Raw genomic sequence first — 19,036 nt, 5'->3', positions numbered from 1 at the left:
TAAAGTATACTTGCCATTTATTTAACAAATGTGCTTGTCAGCTGATATTGAAGATATTTAGTTTTAAGGGAATTTGCACAAATTGAGCAAAAGCAACGTATAGAAACAGCAGAGCTGTCAATATCCATCAGGAAACTAATTTACTACACGTGTACTGTACAAGCCTTTACATATTCCTACTGTAAAAATAAACTGGATACTTCTTGGAAATTCATCCTTTGACATGCAGAGTACACACAAAATGTACAATAGAAAATGTACTTCAAATCCTTCCAAAGACGCCAATGAGCAAGAAAATAAGAGGTCTTAAGGTTTTGTTTTCAGAGTCCTTGTTTTACAATGTCAGCTTTAGTTAGATCACACTCAAAGTCAGTCGGACTTGCACTGCTCATAATGTTGACTATTCCCTTTAGCAAAGTCAACTGACAACAGTCAACTGAACAGGGTTTTGGACGATATCAGCATTTAAATTTGATTGCGATGGAACCTTTCAAAATAAAAATTGAAATTTGGGTAAGATGAGTAAACAACTTAAAACATTTTAATAAACTTTCCAAAAAGTCTTGTTTTACTAGTTATCTAACAGTGTCTTTGTTAATTTTTCTGAAAATCTATAAATGGCAAACCAAAGTTGGGTAGGATCCTTGAATCACTTTATTATTAGAGTAAAATCTTATGAGTTATTTTACTTTTTAGTCTGTTGTTCATAAGAATAAACACTTCAGGGGAAACTGTGATGATTTATTGCTTTATTCTACATATTTTTAAATCAGACTAGCATTACTAAAATGTGCTATTGATCTGGTTAGTAGATGCATAGCAATCAGAAGCACAGGGACAGGTGTTTTTCTTGATCTATGCATTCTAGTAAAATCTATTTTTCCAGTTTCCTAGAGCAAGATTAAAGCATTAATACAAATGAAATAAGATCCATGGGTTTTATTTATGTATACAAACATCGATCATGCTATAATATACTTATGCATTTATTGCATTTATCCACTGCCCCACAGTCTCTTTCAAAGCTGAATAGAAAAAAAATGAGGGACCACAAAACATTTTCAAATAACAAGGTATAGCATCAGGGAACAATGTTATGAACAAAAATATTCATTATTGATATGTCTGAACTATAAGATTCTCAATAATAGGATTATACTACCAAAAGTTGGTTCTGGAAGGTAGAAGAAAAAAATTTCAAAGATCCCATCTCAGACAGTTTTCCACCAGTCTTGAGCCAACATTTCACACATAATGAATCAACTAATGACATCAGATATGTATCTGTGTGGCTTCAGAACTAAGAAGAATATCTTAAAATTAAGCAATATATTAATTACTATATTTTCTTTTTTTTAGAAAGAGATACTCAGTAGTGCCTAAAAGTTTTGTTCCTTTATAATAGCATTTGTGATTAATTCAGCAGGTATAAGACTGCTACAATTGTTCTGATAGAGGCTAATAATACCTTGAATTTTGTTCCAGAGGATATTATTAAATACATCCCTATATACTACTATGAGGAAAAAGGAATTTTGCCTTTCCTCTTCCTTCATGTACCCACTATATAAAAAACATGTATCTGTTTTTGTTTTGTTTTGGATTTTTATTCAAAATAAAATATGCTGACCTGCGCATTATTACCTAAAAAAAAAATAATTAAAAAGTAGCTAAATAGAAGGCAAAATTCTCTCTACATTCTAGGCTGATCTTGCTATTTATAAACCCAAAAACAACAAACAAGTTTTAATGCCTGATTTAAATTGAAGTTATAAACCTACACAGAAATAGTAATAAGAGACTGTAAAACTAATAAGTATTATCCAATCTCTACAGAGAAAAAGTAAAGCCCTATTTGAAAAATGATTTTCTGAAAATTGTAACTATGTACTTTGATCCCCAATTATTTTGTAAGAAATTTTTTAAAGGAATCATTGGGAGCAGAGATCTAATTTCTAACAAATTTCTGTAGGTGTATCTTCTTTGTGCCTTGGAATATATCCTTTAGAACCCACTCCTTGGGCAAAACACCAGCTCAGCAGCAAAATGGGAAAAGGTTTTATTGAATATTTAATGACTACTTTGAGAACTTCCTAGAGTTTTTCAGAGAGAGCATGCTCAGAAGGATGTGTTCCACACAACAGATTTTCCAGACAGTTGTTCAATATGAGTACCTAGCTCCTGATGAAATTACCTCCCGGAAGATTTTCCAAGGAAGGTAGTGTTCCAGGTGAAGTACTCAACTTTTAAAAATTCAAACCATCCAAAGCAGAATGGTGTGTAACAGAGGCAAGAATACGTTCCTCAGAACTGCTTCTGAAGGGGAACAGCAAAGACACAAAGTTGCACGTACTTGTGCGTCTCTTATCCTGAGTCTTCCAATGCAAATGTAACTCTAAAAATATTTTCAGATGTTTAGTAACATTTTCCCTCCATAAAATGGGACATTCTACCAGTAAAATAATGATGATATTTCTGTAGATGTAAGGAATGTTTTCTCCTTAAGAGTGTAATTAAGTATTAAGCTAAGACACAGTTTAAATGAGCTATATATTAGATAATATTAAGGAATAAATATTAATTAAAATATCCTTCCAAGAATGTAACATATCCAAGATGTTCTGTAACATAACAATAGTTTAATTGGTTCTTTTGCAGTTACATATTATGAGAACAAAACATAAGAAATCCATCTCACTGAAAAATATTCACAAGATACCTATTTTCTCCATTTTTCATTATTACTCTAGCAAGAAAAAAAGCTACCTAAAGACTCTTAATGATGTCTGGTTGCCTTTGTCACTTGTAGAAGTGAAATTAGGCAAGGAGAAGAAAACATATCCTGTTTGTATCTGAGTGTCCTCATATGCCCTCAGGATGGTTAATTGCTTTTGTGCTGAGGATGTCTGAATATTTCCCAGTAAGTAAATAATGGGCATTTATATCTGATGGTAAAAGCTAAGGAAATATCACTGTCTGATTGATTGGCTTTATCACCATAATTTTCCACAGAATCACAGGTTCTTCCATCAAAATAATTGTGTTATCACACATTTGATCATAGACAAATAGTTTCAGAAGGAAAAAATATTGAATCAACCATTTATTATAAGACTTAGCTATAATTTTATCTGAATTGTTTACACTAGGTATAATTTTATTTAATATTACTGCTACCATGGAGTAGCCAATCTTGGAAAATTAAGGAGAAGAAAATCATCAGGAGTAGTCAGCATGGCTTTACCAAGGGGAAGTCATGCTTGGCAAACTTTCATAGACTTCTATAATTACATGACTCACCTGGTGGCCAAAAGAAAAGCAGTGGATATTTTCCACCTGGGCTTCAGGTAGGCCTTTGGCATTGTCAAGATATTAACAGACAAGCCTTTGACGTATAGGCTAGCAAGGTGGATTGAAAACTGGATGAAGGTCTGGGCCAAGAGGATGGTTATCAGTGACACAAAGTCTTGCTAGGGGCCAATAACTCATGCTGTGTCTCAGGAGTCAATATTGGGACAAGTCTTCTTTAACACCTTCATAGGTTATTGAGATGATGGGGCAGACTGCCACAGCAACCGAGAAGGGATGAGCAGTTAATAGGCCAGAGGGTCATGCTGCCATGAAGAGGGACATCAACAGGCTGGAAAAATGGACCATTAAAACAAAGTTCAACAAAGGGAAGTGCAAAGTCAAGTCTCTGGGTAGGAACTATCCCACATACCAATACATAGTGGGGTCCATCCAGCCAGAAGGCTGCTTTGCAGAATTTTTTTTTTTTCTTTTTACTTTCATAGCTATGGAGATAAAGGGAGATAAAGATGCTCTAGACAGCCTGAAAGGATGTATGACTAGCCTGGACCATTATAAGGAGACAGTAATAGGTATAAGAAGGAAAATGAACTAATTTATAAAACCACAATGAAAAAATCACACTCATCTTTCTCACAAAAAACTAAGCTCAGTGTCAGAGTTTACAAAAAGAAAAAAAGTTATTATTCTCAAATAGTAAAATAATTGGAATCATAGGAAGGGCCTGAGGACTTCAAATTTACTTGTCCCTGCTTTGGTTCTTCCTCTCTGTAGTTACTCAGAAGGATATCCTTGCACCCAGCATAGAAATCTGCACTTTTTAATCCCACAGAGTGTAAACCATCTGTTCCAAAAGAAAGCAGAGAAGTCACTATCTGATGTCAGCCTAACCTGATGGGCAGCCACACATCCCGAAAGGGGTGGGAAAATGGGAATCATACTGTGACCTAAGTCTCAGAACAAGTCTTCAGGTTCCACTCCAAATGTGTATTGTATTTACAAGGAAAGATTTTGGAAGCAGAGGTACTGCAGGGTGAGATGAAGGTGCTGATTAAGATTTCTTCTTATTTTAACCATTTTATTCTGATTTAATTGTCAGTTAATTTTATTAATTTCTCCAAGCTGAGTCTGCTTTGCATATGAGAGTATCGAGTGATTGATCTTCCTGTCCTTATTTTTATCTGTGAGCTTTTTCTTCATATTTTCTGCCCCTGTCCTGTTGAGGAAGGAGCATTACAGACCAGTCTGGTGAGCATCTGACAGCCAAGATTATCACACCATAGAATGGTAACCATGAGCCTTTGAAGGAGTCCCATCATAGAAAACAGAAAAACAATCAAACAAACTACTATCAGCTCTATTTCCCAGTCTAATATCACAAAAAGGTATATATTGAGCAGAACAATTTCCTGTGAAGATCACTCACAAGACCAACCAAGTGAACTCAACCATGGAGAAAAGTGACAAGTTCTGTGCCAAAAATTCATCAAACCAAAAAGACCAAAATATCTCAAATGCTCACAGTACAAGCACTGGAAATTTGCTATCAAAGTCTCTCAGTCATATACATAAATCTTTTTAAAAGTTCTAGCTTGGGTGTGGATACTCATGATAAGTAAAAGTAAGAAAAATGTTTGCATTTAGAATTGGTGTGAGACATAACTGAGACCAAATTTGGGAATTTATAAATAGTCAAAAAGAACTAAAATTCAAATTTGACATTTAATTTTACATAAAGTTTTATCGAAGGGTGGAGTTAATAGTTCCAGGTATAGTAAATACAGGCAACAGCTAAAATCTATTATTGCTAATGGCTCAAAGAGAAATAATTACTTTTGTTGTAGCTATTGCAATAAGCACAATCTCACCCATTCCCTATGCTCATGTTTTCAGAGTGTGAAACATCACTCCTATAGTCACAGACATAGCAGGAAAAAAAGTTTACGATAATTAAGATAATGAACCCGTCCTCCTTTCATAATGAAGACCTATAGCCAAATTTCAGGATGAAGCAACAAGTCATTTATCCCTCTACTACTGCACAGACTTCCTGACTCCAAATTCTCTTTTTTAACAGCTTAGCATGTTCCCTCATAGCCAAACCTGTTAGCTTCCTAGCATAGGAACAGCTGGATTTCCTTCTGTGCTCTTATTCTGCTGAGAGAATCTCCCCTCTGTCCACATATATTTCCAAGAGTTTTTAACTGTAGTATATATGTGACTCAGATATTTTAACTGGATCAAAATGTACACGAACAATATGGAAGAATAGCGTAGCCAACACCACAAAGAAATTTATTGTGTTCTGAACGGAACGAAAATATATATTTGTACTTTCTAGTTTCATATAAGATAAAAATGCATTATCTAATATAGATAAATACAAGAGCAGCCTTTTTAATCTGAATGGATGAAGAACACAATTATGTGGAAAATATAAGTTTAGAGCGAGTTCAGTATGTTCATACTTTTTTAATCATTTCACTGACTGTAACACCCACAGTACAGCTTCACACTAGGCTTAGGAAATGCCAAGTTTGAGGGATTTGCTTGTAAAAAAGAGTTGCAGTGTGCTTTGTTCCAACAGACCTGACCAAAAGAAACTTCATGAAATGGACCTTTGAATTAATGCTGAAGCACCCTGCCTGCTTGAGATTTATGCTGTTAACCTGATTAAATATGGATGGCAACTGGGTTTAGGCTTAACAGCAAGCTTAGAAAATGTTCCACTGACAGTTTTGACATGGTTAACAAAAAAACACAGCTGTGGAAAATTAAATGTAAATACTCAGTGCTTTTCTGAATATTTTTTGCTTATTTTTGGCTTGGTCTAAAAGCAAGAAAGCTCAGAAATTGAAAGATTCATTTTTCTTGCAGGAAGAAAACAGCAACTTAAGGACATAAGGAAGGAGGAAGGGAAGAATTGAATGTAAAAACATATTTTAAAAAAATACTATTTTAATACAAAGTGATTAAATGACAACCATATTTAATATTATTTCAGGAATGGTTGCAATATATTCCCTCAGTATAATTCTCCAGACTTGCAGAAAATGTCATGTGAGGAATTTCCCAGATACTTTGAATTATTCAGACAGTTTCTTAGAAAGTAAAGGACTACAGCAATTGGAAACAGATGTTATAAATTTTCAGTAAGCTCTGCCATTTCAACAAAACTCAGATTATAGATTTCCTAACAGACAACTGACATCCACATAAAAACCCAACAAACCAAATAAAAAACGCAACTTCCAAAATCTAAAAATCCTTAGCAAGTACAATGATTAAAAGAACGCTAAGGCCAAAAACATAAGTCAGCTATCTCCCAGCTCTCAAGCATGCCATTCTTAATTTCAAAATTATTTCAAAATTCAATAGATAAAAGGATAACAATGTGAACACTGTCAAACTTTCAAAAACCTATATTCTAAAGAATACATTTTAAAGAATGTATTTATGCAAGCAGTAAGGAGATTTTTATGATTGAAATACATTCAAGATAGAATATGGTGATGACAAAAGATAACATACAGGTAAATTTAAAAAAAAAAAATTCCTGTCATACAAAACTAACCAGGACCTAGTTTTCTGATCCATCTAAATTTAGCAGTTGGCTCACCATATATAATTTCTTCTTACAATTCTAAAAAAAAAAGCTTGATTTTTTTTTTAAAGAAACCCTTTTGCTTATTTTTCTCCTTCTTGATGTTTGGTGATGAATGATATGTGAATGGTGGTGTGAATGTGGTTGAGATCTGTCAGAAAGTCTGCCATTCTAGCACTGACATTTTCCACAGTGTTTCTGCCACTCTGGATTAGAAAAAAATCAGCAAGTATAATCCACAAGACTTGAACTCTGGTTAACTTTAGCCCTAATTCAGATTTCACTGGTATTTTTATATGGTTAACTTTAGCCCTAATTCACATTTCACTGGTATTTTAGCCTGGCATTAAATTTAAAATTCATCATTTTGTAGTCCTTCCTTCCTTTTTTTTTTCCCTATAAAACAATGAAAGGAAAATAGTTTTTAATTTTTTAGGAGAAAATATGTACAAGAAAATGCATTGGGGAGGAGATGGGAATTAAATCTTGAAAATACAGTTTACTACTCAAAATGTAAACATAAAATTATCCCATTACCTAATGTCAGAATAAATTACTGGCAATACGTAGCATGTCCCAGAACCTAACTGATGAGTTTATACAGTATCCCAAAAGATATCCAGGTATTTCCCTTACTAGATGTGAAAGATGTAATGAAATGGAGTCCAAATTGAGAAAATATTGTTCTCATTTCTGTTCAGATATTCACAAGAAATTTTTCAAGGGACCCAAGGATTACTAATATGTGCAGCACAGCTGAAGACGAGTAAAGTTTAAATTTTGTTGCTTCTTCAGAGTTCCACAAAAAGATATGATTTTCCTTAATGTTCTTTCAAGTAGATCCCTGTAATTAAAGCTTTGCTATTTTTCATCAACAAAGCTTTTGTTGATTCCAGAGTAGCCATGGATAAAAGTGGCAACAATCACTTCATTGGTGTATATAAAACACTATATGGAAAACATATTAGGACAACCCAGAAATGGGAAAACTGTCCATAATTTCCTTTATCATATACTGTTGGAAAAGACATGTGCAGGTACTGAACTCCACAGAGAATTTGAAATTTCCCTCAAGAGGGCAACAAAGCAAGGTACAAGGCATTGAGAAGGTTTGAAGAATATGTTCGTGTGATACCACACAGGCAGCCATCGACATTTCACTGTTGTAAAGTTATGTATCAATTGCTCATATTTCTTTCTCCACTGAATGATTATTAAGAGCTTTGTACATCATAGGTATAAATATTCTAATAACAATATTAATTATTGAAAAATTAGTTGTTTTCTCTTAAACAGATCAGGTCCAGAGAACAGGATCCTAATATAAGCATAAGAATGCAGAAAACATGCACAAGAACAATGAAAATATGGGGATCTCACTGATCACATCAGAGGTATCAGTGCACCTTCATCAATGAGTTTTAATTTGGAGTCCATCCACATGACTTTCCTTTCACAAATAATTTTTATTCTACTTTCCAATAGTGAACTCACTGTCATCTCTGGCCATGTCTGAGGGTTTCAGTTGGCCGTACTCCACTGTCAACAAGGCTTGGGCATGAACAGTATATCTAATTAGATGTATGAGGCAAGAGACCCGTTATAATGCAGTACAAAGATAAGGAAGCAGATAATTGAGTGGGAAACATTTCATTCAACTATATGGTGCTGTTATCAAACATATTTCTGAAATCAGTTTGGGAGAAAATTATCTAGATTCAGTCTTGCATAAAGCCATTTATACTAGAGTTAAAGAGCTTTTCAGGGTCTTTCATCTATTGCATTCTCCCTTAAAAGATTCTTCGTTTCATAGTTATTTTGCTGCAAAGTATGTAACCAGTAGCATCCCTGAAGTACCAGGATGATGAAGTCATCCTGGTTCTCACAGCTGTGATGTAGAATATTGTAAATATTGTAATTTTATAATGAATATCATCACATTATTTGTTGTAGTCATTATAAAACCTCTTAATGACAAATCTTCATTTATACATCAATGAGGTTTTTGACTTCAAGGCACAAAACATCATTAAAATCCATATTCAAAATAAAATCTTCACTCAGAACAACCAAAAATCCCTAAATAAATAAAACAGAAAACAAAGTTTCCTATATCAAATCCAAAAATACATTTTCACAACACAGAACAAAAGCCAAAATTACGAAAAATTACAAAAAATCCACCCCTGGATCCTTCACTACAATTATGATACAAATTCTCCACTATAATTCTACTTCATGACACGGTTAATACTTGTTTTACCCATTATTTCTACCAATTTGTATGCCTTCTAGCAGTCATACAAGGCCAGCAATATTGTGTTCAGAACAGTAAGGCAATTTTAGCATGAATCAAAACCAAACACGTTAAACCACTGATTATATAAGCAAAGACTGTATACATGCAAGTTCCTCAATATATCATAAAAACAAATTGATCTAACTTGTGAAAAGATCTCTTTTTCTTTTAATCTCAACAAGGTAATGTTCTTCTAATCAGTGCAAGACACCTTTTCTGAAAACTATAAACATACCTGAATATTGTTCCAGATAACATTGTAAACCTTTTATCTGTTCCTTAGTTAAAAAACTCCATAATTCCTGTGTATCTGCATTTCATTGAAATATCAAAGAGCTATTATTCCAACCAACACCATGCAAAGAACAGTATTTTCTGGGTAATATTGAAACTATTATAATACAGTTCCTAGCACTACAACGTGCCCATGATGAATCTAACTCAGAGTGCAGCAATTTCAGTAGTAGATTACAGAAGTTCAGAAACAGTGTCCAACTTACACTTTGAAATAAAATTTCTTGCTTAATCTAACATTACTTCTTTGTATTCTTATTACTGGTATAATACTAATGTACCACCAACTAACAGGTATTCCTTGTTATGGCTGTATCTAAATGTTCATATCTCATTTTAAAGAAGTGACCTGTTCTAATTATTGTTTTCACACTATATCTTCAGAGTATTTAAATGCAAGGTGTGCTAATTTAACTTTAGCTGCCTGTCAGATGCTCACCAAGTCACTCCATCACTACCCCTCAGCAGCACAGAACGAGAAAACTGGATGAAAAAGCCCATGGGTCAAGATAAGGACAGGGAGATTGCTCAGTAATTAGTGTCACAGACAAAACAAACTCAATCTAGTGAAAACTTGTTTTAGTTACTGACAATTAAAATTAGAGTAGGAAAGTGACAAATAAGAACAAATATAAACCCACCATCATCCCAACCCCTTTCTTCATGGGCTCAAATTCAGATTTTTGTTGCTGACTCTTCTGCCCCCTCCTCTCTCCCAAAGTGGCAAAGGGGAATGTGAAATGGGGGCTGCAGTCAGTTTGTAACACTTCATCTGTGCTGCTCCTTCCTCCTCATGCTCTTTCCCTGCTCCAGAGTTAGAGGCCTCCCACAGGGAATAGTTCTTCACACCCTTCTCCAACACGGGTCTCTCCCACAAGGCTGCAGTTCTTCAAAATCTGTTCCAGTGTGCTCCTCCCACGGGGTCACAGGTCCTGTCAGAAACCTGATCCACCTTGGGCTCTCCGCGGGGTCACAGCTTCCTTCAGGCACACCCACCTCTTCAGGCGCATGTCCTGCACACACCACAGGTGGATCTCTGCCCCACCATGGACTCTGTGAGCTGTGGGGGACAGCCTGCATCAGTGGCACCCTACAGAGGCTCCAGGGGAATCCTTGATCCAGCACAGGGAGTGCCTTCTTCCACTCCTTCTGCTCTGCCTGTAGTGTCTGTGTGGTTATTTCTCTTGAGTATTCTCATTCACCTCCTTCAGCTGCTCTTGTACAGCCCTTTTTTGCCCTTACTGAAATAAACTATCCCAGAGATGCCACCAGCTTGCCTGATGGTGTCCTATAGTGGGTCTGTCTTGGAGTCAGGTGGAACTGTCTCAGTCTGATATGGGGGCCACTTCTGATCTCTTCCTAGAAAAGTCACTCCTAGAGTAGCCATTCATGCCACTGAAACTCTGCTTTGTAAATAAAATCAAACTGAAGCATACATATACTGAAGTATTTTACTAAACCACCAGAAGTTAAATATAGGAGTTCTGATTAATCCCCAAGTATTAAAACAGTGTGTATTCTTATATGGTGTTCTATATAAGAATATGGAACTGTTCAGGTACTAGGAAAGTTTTCATATGATCACATGCTATTTTGCAGTATTTACAGTTTCATGAAAAAAATTCAGTGTAGAATAAAGCTTAAGCACATTTTATTTGAACTATAGCAGGAATGATCTCTGACTAAAGAGAGGGCCAATTTTATTTTCATTAGAATTGGAATTTTTATATGTGGAATAACTTGGGTTTTTTTCAAGTGTTTTGAGAGAAAGGAAAACAATTGCACCTGCCCAGTACAAGCAAGACAGGAAGGTACTAGAGTAAGTGCAGTGAAGGGGCGCTAAAAAGATTAAGGGATTGGAACTTCTTTCATGTAAGGCTAAGACAGCTCAGCCTGCTTACACTAAAGAAGAAGAGGATCACTGAATCTCAATGTCTATAAACTCCTGATGGGAGGATGTAAAGAAGATGAAACAAAACTCTTTCCAGTGGGGACCAGTGACAGGACTGGAGGGCAGAGACTAAAACACAGGAGGTTCCTTCTGAACATCAGGAAATAGTTTCCCCTGTGGGGTGAGCAAGCACTAGCTCGGGTTGCCCAGAGAGGTTATGGGGACACCATCTTCTGAGATATCAAAGTCTGGGCAGCTGCTTCTAGGCGGTTCTGCTTGAGCAGTGGAGTTCAACTACAAGATTTCCAGAGGTTCGTTCCAACCTCAATAATTCTGTAACTCTGTCAACCACACCGACAACCAGAGACAAAACATTTATTCAATTAATTTTCTGCTGTTCTATAAATTCATAAAGTGGAAATTTCAAAGGAAAATAAGACTTTGAAATTTGAGTAATAATGTTTTTAAATATTCCCATAAAAATAATTTTGGTAAAAGCAAAGTTCTGGGGTTTTGAGCTAACACTGTGTCACCATCTTGTGAATTGGCAGGGAGGGAGAAGGAAGGCAGCATTAAGACATGAATATCACCAGCAAAATGTAATCCTTAACAAGCTCCAGGTCATTAAAATCTTAAAGCTGCAGTCACCTGTGACTTGCCAGTAAATATGTACCAGTTTGTGAGCTCAAGGGTTTGCTTCTACCAATGGTGGAATGTCTAAATCTTATTTGGCCTTTCTTTTTTTTATGTAGACATGCCCTTGGTGCAAAGTATGGCCTAATGGGTCTTAAATTCATTCAACTGCTCATTGAAGATTTTCAGTCCATTTAGAGAACTTGTACAACGTGTGGTAGCTGTGTTTCATTTCCTCAAATGGTATGATACTAAATTCAGCTGGCACATTTGACAAAACTTTCAGAAATTCTAGACATGTATACAGATTTCATCTTGCTCACAAGTAGTTTTTAATTAAAGAAATAAAAATAGGAAAATTCTTTGTGATGAGAAATCTTTAATATTACTTTTCAACTTTTTGCCCATCTGTGGAACAGAGACTGAATAATTTTTCAAGAACTGTTCACACTTTTTTTATGACCTATAAATTGGATTAATTTGATTAGTAGTCCCTGGAACAAGGATCAAACAAACAAATTGCCTCCTCCCTAAACACATTTATAATTTTGAGTATAAAATTCTAATCAGTTGTATAAATATCCTTTTTTCTTTTACTGAAGTGGAACATAAGGATAGCTTCCACACAGGACTTTGCAGAATTAGAGTGAAAAATACACCAGTGTAGCTAAAAGGGTTTTGAAATTTTGAAAATAGTCAGGTTTTCACTGAGTCCTCTGATGAATTCAGGTGTAAAGGAGCGGGCCTTATAGACCTATCTGAGCAGTTAATGGAGTGTGATGCAGATGGCAATATAAAACAAAATTTAGAGGTAAAACATATCCTTGTACCAGAAAACACAGATGATGATAGTCTTTCATAAAACATTCCTGAGCTGCACAGCTAATTTATGTTTTATTACATCTAAACAAGTCCATTACACTCAGTTCACGCAAAATGATACACCTGCAAATAGAATATAGCCATTGCTTCCAGGTGTTTAGTTCTTGAGATTAAAGACAACTGGTGTCATAACTTAGCTTAATTGCTCCACTTTGACTCATTTGACATTATCAGAACTCTCAGTACTTTTGTTTTAAAGTGTAGGTATAAAGTACATGAGATTTTATTACAATGGTTCAGACAATAGGATAAACATCTTCAAAGCAGTTCCTCACAAAGGGAAAGTGAATTCAGGAACTTCAGTGATTTCTCACACAGTCAAAGGCCAAACATGATATAAACACACACAAAATAGCTCTTCCACTTATAACACAATACTAGTGGGCCCATGAAATTACCTCATACTATTGGAGAGTTGCTTCTGGGAATTAAGTTGGAGAATAACATAAAAAACATGAGAGTATCTACTTGGCATACAAAAACTAAAACTATCTTAGGGGAAACAAGAGGTTTTCACATCTGTCCATAGTCATCTGGTGTCAGACATTTCTTAAAAATATCTGAAATGCACCTAGTACAAAACCTGGACTGTAGAGATAAATCGTATTAGCGAAAAGTGTTATGGTCTATGTGTGCTTTGTTTGGTTGGTTTAGGGTTGGGGGGCTGGAGGTGGAGGGAGGGATTTGTTTGTTTTTGGGTTTTTTTCAAGAAAAGCCAGAATGTTAAACTTACCTTATTGGTATTGATAGCTGTGATGACCCACACACATTGAGCATTGCTGTCATATTGAAATGGAAAATTGGGTGATGTGAAAGTGCCTCCAGGCCCCTGAAGATTGGATCCACAAGTTTTGACTGCAAAAAGAAAGTTCATCTTTTAATTCACATGGAAAACACATGTAGCAGGTTCATAAACTGATCTCTAACTTACACTAATCAAGGTATGAGGATTAAAATACCACTAGACAGAAACAGAACCACCTCTTACAAGAGAATAGAACATTCACGTTTAATTATTCTGTCAAAATAAAATAGATTTCTTGTGTCTAAACTTATAATCTTAAAAAATGTTGAAAGTATTTTGAGGAAAAACAGTAAATACAGTATCAGAATCTGCCCTATTTATTTTTAAAATTCTTCAAAGACTAACTTATTCCACCTTCACTAATGTCTTGAAAGACAAATTTAAATAGTAGAAACCTTTATCACTGTGCATAGGTGGGTTTTTTGTTGATATGTGTTGATGTATGGCATATCAGCATTTTTTTCTTCTATAACCCCTGTACAACCCATTGAATCAACGGCCAAAGCACTGAAAAATTTAAATGAATCTTGTAAAAGTTAGACTAACACAAAACAGTGTTATCTATTTCTAAAGATTACAAAGGGTATTTATTTTCAATTCAAAGTCTGTATGGTTATTTACAATAGCATGTCAATAAAAAAAATATTCTTATTTACATAGCTTGCATCTCTGTCATGAATAATACAAAGGATATAAACTGTGTCCTTTGTGCTTTCAAGTGACACTTTCAAGGCACTAAATTCCTAGTCTGTTGAAGTCAATAACACTTTTATTGTTCTTTCCTTGATATTCAGATCTTTGCTGAACGCCCTACTGGTTAACTTTTCATGTATGAAGATGTAAAACTGACAAGAAACCTCAACTAAACATGAGCCCATCCTATTTCTCCAGTGATTATTATGACACCACATAAACTGCAAAAGCTAAAGAACTATTTCTTCCACTGAATTCTGACAGACTGTCTTGCATAATTGAATAAAACAAATTGACACTTAGATATGTGAAATAATCCGAGAGTTGCACTGCACTTTCACATAGCATATGTATTTTATCAATCCTGAACACAGGATGCAGCTGCTGCTGGATGAAGGCTTGTTCCTTCACTGACATTACTCTCTAGAAAGAATGTACCACCCTCAGAGAAGCAGTTCTCTGGTGATGAGTGTGTTCAAAGTCACACCAGCTCCTTGGAAAGAAGTAGAGGGTAGAGAGGTGAGAGGAAGGCTCCTCATTTAGGATCAGTTGCTGAACACATTAGGGTCACCAGTAACACTAATGCCAAGCATTTCTGTCTATATATTTAATAAGAAATTGCATGACTTCTTGCAGCTTGTATGTGGGAAGTAAGTCAGGAGAGGAAAAACATAAGTGTTCTAGAAAATTTGCTGCTCCATCTGAACATGTGAGTCCATCCTTTGGGGCAGAGTTGGGATGTAAAGCACAGCTCCTTTGCCTGGGTGCTACAGAAGAAATATGAGCTCTGTTTGCTGCCTTTTCTTGGTGTAGCCTCATAGTGAAGGTCTCAAAGGAACCATGTTGTTCTACAGTGGAATGAAATCTATGTCTTTGACACACAATGTCTATTATTTATACTGATTTTAAATATTCCTAACAGACACTTGTTTCCAGTACTTTAAGTTTGAAATCCAGAAAAGAAAACCCTGTTGTGATTAGGACAAATTCTGTGTACTTGTGTGCATTAATAATTTCATTATATATTAATATTTGATCTGTACCTACACACTAATACTTTCATTCCATGATTCAGGTATTCATCATACCACTTGCTGCTGTATTAGGTCATCAAATATTTTCAGCAAAATTATTTTGTGCTTTTCTTCTTTCACTGAATTTTTGCCCTTTATCCATTTGCTTGGGGTCAAAACCAGGTGTAGACTTGTTACTCCGCTACTTACCTATTATAAACTCAAGAATTTCTTATCTGCTTATAAAATGTGTAATGAGGAAGCTTGATGAATTACTGGTTTTATATTTAATCACTGCGATTTTGATATCCATCTTGATAAGTTCTAATAATTAGGGTGTGATAGGTTTGTGTCAGCTCCTTATGAAGAAAAATTTATAATGTAAGTCGCCTACTGAAGCAAGCATACTGAAATACAAAGTTCATGTTAAACAAAACAGCATAGGAGAATCTTTTTTTATTAAGAAAGTGAGGACACTAGGATTAAAATTTCAGATACTTACAAAAAATTGAATAGGATTGGCTATCAAACAATGGATAGATGCCAAATAGAATAATCACTGTGAGGGTAAAAATTTCTGTTTACCTTTACACACAGGCCTATGATCACTCCATGCAGCAAAAACTTCAGCTATCCTCTGACAGGTGATACTTTTGGAACCTTGTAGCACATAATCTTCATCACAGGAGAACTGTACCGTTGCTCCCAAGCTAAAATCAAACAATGACATAAAAATAAGCATTTTTTAACAAATAGGTAGCAGTCCATTGTTCCTATTCCTTTAGATATGATGGTCCTGACAAACAATACTAATGCGTAATCCAGAAATTTCTGCTCTCAATAGTAAAATTCTGAAGGCTATGTACTAGCCTGATAGTGCACGCTGTTCAGCCCTCCCTGGGCCTACTTTGGCTGGAGCTGGTTTGTCTCTTTTAACAGTCATTTGGAGGTCAGGTGACTATTTTCTGACCTAACTTCAGACCTCCATACAGTAAAAATTTGACAAATCTAGACATTGTGTAACTAAAAGTAGTTATTTATGTTCATTGAAGCTAGGAAAGAATGGGAAAGCGATAAGGGAATCACCTAGAAGAAAAGGCAAAAGGTGAGCTGCAAGACTGAAAGAGAAGTTCCTAGTATAAACATTTTATTTCTCTCAGTGAAGACCTCAGTACATAAATAATATGCTGTGAATGTCTTCCAGCCCTGATTGTTCTTGAGGAAATCTAGTGCTTTTGAGCTGGAGGGCATTGGAAGGTGGAGCATAATACCAGAGAAAAAGGGCTAGATATTAATAATGTTTCTTGTATTTAAAAATTAATATATTATTATTAAAATTATAATATATTAATTTGTATTATTTTAAGAATACTAATTATAGCACTGTTTTATATTTTGTTTAGAAGGTCAAGATTTTAATTAAGCTTGCAGTGAAGTCTTAACTTCATAGAAGTGGTCGCTGTACTCTTGCAAGTAAAAAGATTTTAAATGTAACATCTACTAGATAAGTTACAAGAAATGAAAGTTACTAGAATGTGAGGATTTGCTCATTTTACTGGCATATGTTTCTCAAATTAGTGGAAGAAAATAAAAGAGTTCTAAAAACATATTTGGAGGTGTTTAGCTGTGATAATTTATGAAGTTATAATGCTGGCTTGAAAAGGTTTTATACTTTCTCATATGAAGCTGACATCTGGTGCTGGAAACAGCTCAGGACAAAACAAGAAGTCCAGAAAAATGTTTTTTGGTTGTTTGTTTTGTTTTGTTGTTTGTTTGTTGGGTTCATTTTTTGTTTGTTTTTGTTGGTTGGTTTTGTTTGTTTTTTATTGTTGTTTGTTAAGTTTTTCTGAGAGGAGGACTGGGGCTAGGTGGGAAGAGGGAAAAGAGCTGTTCGTTCCAGAAAAGTTGAATAAATCAATATATAAATGTATATTCTTAAGTCTTTTCCTTCAAATATCATTATGGTTTCAAATCCTGATTATAGCTGAAAATAGCCAATAATCAGGCCTTTCTCTGATATCAGTACCTCACACTTCATAATTTCAGCCTGCTGTTTTTAAAGGCTTGTCTGCCACAGCTGCAAAGTGTAAAATGCTTTATACACACATATGACTTACAAGACCTTGGCTACACTCTGAATGCAATTCTCTAGGTATTTTAAGATTAAATGTGCAGTAACTCCCCAAGAGTTTGATATAGCAGCCTTCCTGTATAACACTGTAAGCCATGTAGTTATCTGACCATGGATGGATGGATGGATGGATGGATGGATGGATGGATGGATGGATGGATGGATGGAAGGCCATTTTAGTGTTACAATTCTCCAATTAACAAAGGCAGAGAGAAAAAGAAAAAGGCTGAGTGCACAATCCAGAGAATAATTTTTTTCAGGTAATCTATTAATCTATGATGAAAAAAGCTGCTAAAGAAGATTGATACTTATCAGAAAAAGAATTAACTTAAGGGAGTTAGAAATGTTAGATATTGAAAAAGAACAGTGTTAGCACAAAACAGTTGATGAAATCTGGGAAGTACCTGGGCCTTACAGGGACATAGATACTAAGAAAATGAGGACATGAAAGATGATACAGTCACCTGAACAGATATCTCAGAAAAGGAGGATTTGACAGTGGGTAACAGCTCTATAAACTGTTCCAAAACAGTTCCTGTTTGACTAAGAATTTTTGTGAAAGAATGGGATAAAGAAAAGCTGCAGAATCCACCAAAAAAGGAGATATAAAAGTGAAAAACTGAAATAAAGAAAGTAAATATAATGTAAAGGCCCTTGCAATGTAAGGATAAAAGGCTTTTATAGGTGACTGAGGAAAAAGACTCAGCAGGCAGATCATCGAGTTGGAGGATAGTTCAAAACTATCAAACACAAAGATTGTCTATAACTAATTAAAAAAGTTATGCACAGCTGCTACAGGGACTATATGGTTAGGAAAGTTCAAGGGGTAGCAATTGGGAAGACACGAATATCTTTCTCAAGATTAGATTTTCATAATCATCTCCTTCAGAAAGTCATGCTGAGAAAATATGAGGATCTTTATTATCAGGAAAAGAAAAAGGAACACGTGAAGAAAAATAACATGGTAATATATTTCCTTTAACTAGCCATGGAGTGATTTAAAAAGGAAATGCCGAGCAGGAAGTACACCATTTACAAATAAAATTAAACTCTTTGTTAAAAAAAAGCAACTGTAACAGGCTAACATCTCAGAGGTCTGAATAATTATGAAGACTGTACAAGCATGATAATTATTTCATCTAGAAAAGTATAAATTTATGAAGTCCACTTTACTTGTCCGAATTAGTTTTGATATTAAACTGATATTTAATAGCATATGACCATAAGCATATGACTGGACTCAGAGTGGGACTGGATAATTTACAAAATCTTTGACATATATGCTGTGTGAGTGAGACCTACTAAGGGCAATTAGATAAGCAGATCATAAAGTACCAGTCTAAGAAAGAAAATAGAAGAGCAAGAGATTAGTTTCTATGGAAGATCAACTAAAAAAAGAAAATAATAGAGAGCTTGTCAAGAAAATATTAAGAAAATATTTCCCTGAGGAACTGAAAAGCATAGTCAAGATTACCATTTTTT

General features: G+C 35.0%; 1 protein-coding gene across 4 annotated transcripts in view; it reads right to left on the bottom strand.

Moving 5' to 3' along the window:
• The window catches only part of CSMD3 (CUB and Sushi multiple domains 3), a 585,000-nt gene that overhangs the window by 308,860 nt on the left and 257,104 nt on the right, over nucleotides 1-19,036 (bottom strand). For all 4 annotated transcript variants that reach the window (XM_058018891.1, XM_058018902.1, XM_058018909.1 and 1 more), the window contains 2 exons: nucleotides 16,009-16,133; nucleotides 13,646-13,767 (listed from right to left, as the gene is read on the bottom strand). In XM_058018891.1, coding sequence (XP_057874874.1) covers nucleotides 13,646-13,767; nucleotides 16,009-16,133 — 247 coding nt within the window. The remainder of the gene's footprint in view (nucleotides 1-13,645; nucleotides 13,768-16,008; nucleotides 16,134-19,036) is intronic.

Source organism: Melospiza georgiana, chromosome 1, assembly GCF_028018845.1.
Source record: "Melospiza georgiana isolate bMelGeo1 chromosome 1, bMelGeo1.pri, whole genome shotgun sequence".
NCBI classification, from domain to species: domain Eukaryota; kingdom Metazoa; phylum Chordata; class Aves; order Passeriformes; family Passerellidae; genus Melospiza; species Melospiza georgiana.
The sequence above is the reverse complement of the archived record's forward strand: the minus strand, read 5'-3'. Positions and strand labels throughout refer to the sequence as shown.